The 5,728-nt window shown below is 30.2% G+C and overlaps 1 protein-coding gene across 1 annotated transcript in view; it reads right to left on the bottom strand.

The window, feature by feature from the left end:
• Window positions 1-5,232: 5,232 nt before the first annotated feature.
• LOC117176560 overlaps window positions 5,233-5,728 on the bottom strand; it is a 10,952-nt gene continuing 10,456 nt past the window's right edge. Inside the window, exon 6 of the mRNA XM_033366815.1 lies at window positions 5,233-5,708. Coding sequence (XP_033222706.1) covers window positions 5,233-5,708 — 476 coding nt within the window. The remainder of the gene's footprint in view (window positions 5,709-5,728) is intronic.

Here is a 5,728-nt window from a genome sequence, read left to right as displayed (position 1 = left end):
TTTATGTCCATGCATTTTTTCATGCAGGCTCTCGTGTTTCTGTGACTTCTTATGTCTCTTCTAACTAGGGTCTCATTCACACATTCTAACAATTCTTTCCGCTTTCTACCTCTGGGCACGCTGCCATTTACTTTACCTTGATACACTTGTTTCGTTAGTCGTTCATTTTGCATTCTCTCAACATTTCCGAACCATCTTAACCGATTTCTTTCCCATGTATCTACTAGCATCTCTTCTGCACCACGTTCTTTTAGAATTATTTCGTTATTATATCGTATTGCCATTTTAGCTTTATTTGATATATTTTTACTTCTGATAAGGGGACCTGCTCTACCAATAACCTTCTTACCTTCATTTATTCGTCTATCTAATTCCTCATCTATCTTCCCGTCCCTAGTAAATAAGCTACCAAGGTATACGAACTTATCAACTTGTTCAATTCTCTCATCATTTAATAAAATATTGCATAGTGTTTTCTCCCTCTTTCCTTCGAACACCATAGTTTTTGTTTTATTTACGTTAATTTTGAGGCCCACGCTCTTCATGCTTGCATCTAGTTTATTCAACATTCTTTATAAGTCTTCAATAGACTCTACCATAACAACCTTATCATCTGCGAACGCTAACCCACGTACCCTTACTGTTTCGAGATCCACACCCTCTTCTTTGAAGAGAGCCATTCTTAAACACTTGTCCATAAATAATATAAATAACCATGAAGACATAACGCATCCTTGTCTAACTCCTTGAATAATATCGATAATTGAAAATAATTCAATTTTTTAAAATTATATTATAAAGGTGTTTACACATTATTTTAAATAGTTAACTATTAATTATAATAAAAGAATTTTTAATTGTGATACTTGAAACTTGCATATAAGTAATTGTAAAATGACACAAAAATTCTTCCACCTTGATGATTTACAATTTAAAATTCTCCAAAATTTACAATTAGGTATCCTTTATTTTTATTCTGTATTATTTAAAATAATGTAGTTTTGAAACTTTTTTTAGATAGTTCTATTGTGAAGTCACATTTTAAAACTCTGCAAATTTGAAGATGTGTATTGTGTATTAATAAAAATTCTTAATTTCTGACGATTTTAAAGCTAAAAATCAAGTTTTGCAACTATAAATCTTTCAAATTAAAGAAATTTCAAATTTAAATCATAACAATCACAGAATTTTTAATTATAAATGGTCCAAATTTAAAACTCTTCAATTTGAAAGACTTGCAGTTTAAAGCTCTACAATTTTGAGGTCTTACAATTAAAAACTCTTCAAGTTTAAAGATGCATAATTAAGGAAATTTATAAAATAAATAATTAAAATTACAGAATTTTTCATTGTAATATTCTAAAGTTAAAAACTCTTTAATTTTAAAAGATTGGTAGAATTAAAATTTCTGCAATTTTGAAGCGTTAGAACTGAAAATTCTTGAATTTTGAAAATATGGAATACAAATTACTCTGTTTTCAATATTAATATTGTTTAAAGTTACATAATTTGAAATAGGTGAATGTTCCAAAAAAAGTATAGGTACGTACATTTAAAATATAAATTTTGATTTCAAATTTACCCAGCTTTCAAGATTTATGTTTTAAAGATATGTATGTACACATTCTTTTGGTCTAATCAAATATTCCAAAGAATTGTTTCAAATATCATACTTTTAAAATATAAATATTGAAAATTAAATAATTTATAATTCTATATTTTCAAAAATTTTTAATTGTAAATTCTCTAAATGGTATAATTATCCAATTTAAAACTCAAAACTTGCATAATTAAAAATTTTTAATTTCAGAATTAAAACTTCTTCAATAATAACTTTAAGAAATTGTTTTCAAGAACAAATTTGATATATTTTCTTATTTTTAACTTTTACATGTTTCTCATTTTGATTGCCGGCAATTATCAAATTAATGTCCTAATGTTTCAATTTAAAGTACTATAAAATACAAGTACACTCAAACGCCTATATAGGATCGACTGATTTAATCCTACCAAGAACTGCTGGCCCACGCAGTTTCACAGCCGTGTGGCAGTGTCAACAATGGGTCACCATCAGTTGACAATAGAATGTTTAAGTTTTCAAAAATACGTAATTCATACAATTCAAAGAATTCATGCTATTTAAGGAATTCGCGGAATTAAAATTTTTTAACTTTTCTCCGACATCTCATGGGAAGGGAGGCTGGAAGACACCCCTGTGACTGGTTACAAAAATAATGTTGGTCAAGCCTCTATCCCTTTCCAACGTCTCCTGAATCATAAATGATAAGAATGTAATAAATTATAACAAATTTGTATCTCTTTTCCGGGTGAACAATTTTTTTCTATCAATTTGTTTTTAAAACTTGCATAATTTGTAATGGTAATTTTTCAGAAGAAAAAATTCTTTAATCTTAGCGTTTTATGATTCAAAGTTCTTCAATTCTGAAAAATAACAGTTAATAATCGTTCAATTTTAATTATGTAAAAATAAAAATTTTTAAATTTTGATGATCAAAAGTCAAATTTTCAATTCTATATCTTCCAAATGGTTAAAATTCTAACATTGCAGATTTTTTAATTTTTAATTATAAATTTCCAAAATAAAAAAAATCATCACTTTTAATGATTTACAATTCAACGTTCGACATTTCTAAAGAGAAATATTTTTTCTTCTCTCCCTGATAAAGGTAAAAATTTAGAGATCCTATATTTTAAAATACATAATTCTGAATCTTCATGATATAAAGAGATAGTGAAAATGTATCTAATTCTATATCTTTTTCAATCTAAATTCACATACACCTTTTTCAATATCATCTTCCCTATCTCTTCGTATTAAGCATCTATCAAATTTGATCTTTTTATATTTTGTAATCTCTAATTTCACGTCTATCTTTTTTCTGTCTATTTTCTAATCTATAAATTTGCGTCTATCTTTTTCAATACCCTCTTCTCTATCTCAATCTATCCTTTATCGATCCACTTCAATATTTTTTCATCTTTCGGTTAATGTAAATTCTCGTCTATCTTTCTCAATCTCCTCTAACCTATCTCATATATTAACTATCTATATTTTTATATTTTTCAATATAAATTCATGCCAGTTGTTTTAATACCCTCTTCTCTATCTCATCCTATCCTTTATCTATCCACGTTAATATTTTTCTATCTCTATGTCAATTTAAATTCATATAGTTTTCAATCTCCTATATTTTATCTCATCCTACACTTTATCTATCAACATATTTTTCTATCTCTTTGTCAATCCAAACGTATGTCTATCTTTCATTGATCTCTTCTTCATCTCATCTTATCCTTCATCTATCCGCCTAAATCTTAAAGGTTTTGCCGCTCGGTGGCTGTGACGGTAAAAGTTACCAAGTGAAATCTTCTGGCCTATAAGTAGAGGCCCGGAAAATCCGTTTTATTTTTTCAATTTTGACACAGCATGGAAATAAATTTTAAGTCTGTATGTATATAAACATATGCGTCACGTTGCCTTACTGTTACGTGGTTAACGTCAAATTAATTTTTGGAATAGACTGAATCCATTTCCAATCATGCCATGAGGTCTGCATGAGATTGTCAGAATATTTTGGCATTTCTACACTCAAAATGTAGGAAAATGTGATTTACAGACTGGCTGAAATTTTTTTTAGGAATAATGCGAACTGCTGAAGATAACCATACAATTTCATAAAAAATACAACAAAATATTTTTCAAAATTATGCACTTTTTTACCAAATATACATATTCGGTTGGCTTTTCTTTCACGTGATGATGAGTTTTTAGCACTCCCTGTTGAAAATTCCTATATAGAATTATGTATAGAATCCTACATAGGAACTTTGCAAGCACCTACACATCATCCTATGAGGTTCCGATGTGGGTACTGCCGTATGACTCCTTTAAGGAAAAGTTGACAAGGATCTTCTGTGGGTTCTTGCACAATTTCCTGGTCATCGTGAAATAACTGACATAGGATCTTACCCCGGTAAGATAACCCTAGAAATTCTATGATACCTCCATTGTTTAGCCTAGATGGCTGCGCATGTTCATGCAGTCTTGATTTATGTTTAGAAAGCAGAGTCAGCCGTTCGAGGCTTCAAAACCTCAGAGTTTTGCGAATTTCTAAATAAATATAAATCAAATCGCACAAATCAAAATTTCCCCTGCACAGATTTCTGTGCAGGAACCTTTGTAATATCCTGTGCTATTCTATATATACATGAAAATTATCCCTGCATAGGTTCCCGTATAAGAACCTCTAAAGTACCTGGGTAATATCCTACGGATATTACCCAGGTCAGAACCCTCATAGGATCATGTAAAGGTTCTTGCAAAGTTCCTATGTAGGATTCAATATAGAAATTGTCAACGGGGATATCAAATAATCTGAGAAAAATTCTTTTACGGAGAAACAAAATAAAATTATTCTGATGGTAATTTATTAGAAAGAAATATTGTTACAGATATTTTTACAATGTACATGTTCTTTCGGAACATCATACTCTCTTAAGGTAGATTTCAATCTTTAAAAATAGGTACACATTCCATACGTAGATGCTTGATGGAAATTTAACGTATTCCTTAATAATCTTGACATTTGAAATGTCACAGATTTTCGAACGCAAAAGATATCCACCAAGCACGAAATGATTTTAAATCGTACATAACATCTAAAGTGGAATCTCAGCAATTCTACAACATGACTTCTACAAAAATTCAAATCAAGATTTACTTCAAATATATATACATACATATATACATACATACATATATATATATATATATATATATAAAAGAATAAAAAATTACGAAAAACTAAAACTACTTAGAATTTGTGTGCACTACCCAAACACGTTCGGAAGAAAAATGTGAGTCTTCACTTAAACTTTCAATAAGAAAACATAATTTCTTTTCAAAACATTTTGACAGCTTAGAACCAAATGCATCATTCATCATTATAAGCGATTTTAAAATTACTTCTTATATCACACCTACCTTATACAACAAGTAATCAAAATTAAATTAAAAATAACATCAAACACAGGTATAATGTAATTTTGACTCGAAAATTTCAATTGATAGTATACCTATTAGTATTCTACAATGTCGTTTTACGAAAGAAAAGATATTTAAAAAATACAAAAAAAATCAGAGTTGAAGCCTGCGTACTGCGATTTTTCGTAAGAAGATGGCCTAAACATATTTTATATCACTATAACGCCTTATCTTTGTTCGGACACTTTTAACTTTTCCGTTGGGGCATTTTCTGTCTTTTTATATGCTTCCATCTCTCTTGTTTCTTTTTCATTCATCTCATCATCTTCACAGTCTTCACTTTTGTACAATGTGCTTGACACCTCTCTTTCACCTGCGCTTGAATTTGGTTCCAAATCGTCGACAATATCCTGTTCCTGTTCCAAAGAGTCCGCGGGTCCGAATTCGATCTGGTCCTGATCTTCTCCATCCGTAAAGTCTGGAGGGCCATCCACATTACCGAAATTCAAGTCCTGATCTTCAGAGTCTCGTACATTACCACAAGGATCCTCTTCTTCATGGAGACTCATGAGATTGTTGTCAGAAAACATTTCAATAGGACTTAAGGGTATGTCCAGGGACTCAAGTTTCACTGTTGCGTTCGGAGAGGCTGGAGAGGTAGGTCGTTGCAGGCGAATTTTCGTAAATGGTCTCGATTCTGTCGCTTCAGAAAAACGACGTTTC

The sequence above is a fragment of the Belonocnema kinseyi genome, chromosome 7 (genome assembly GCF_010883055.1).
Source record: "Belonocnema kinseyi isolate 2016_QV_RU_SX_M_011 chromosome 7, B_treatae_v1, whole genome shotgun sequence".
NCBI lineage: Eukaryota > Metazoa > Arthropoda > Insecta > Hymenoptera > Cynipidae > Belonocnema > Belonocnema kinseyi.
This window is presented reverse-complemented; position numbering and strand designations above follow the sequence as displayed.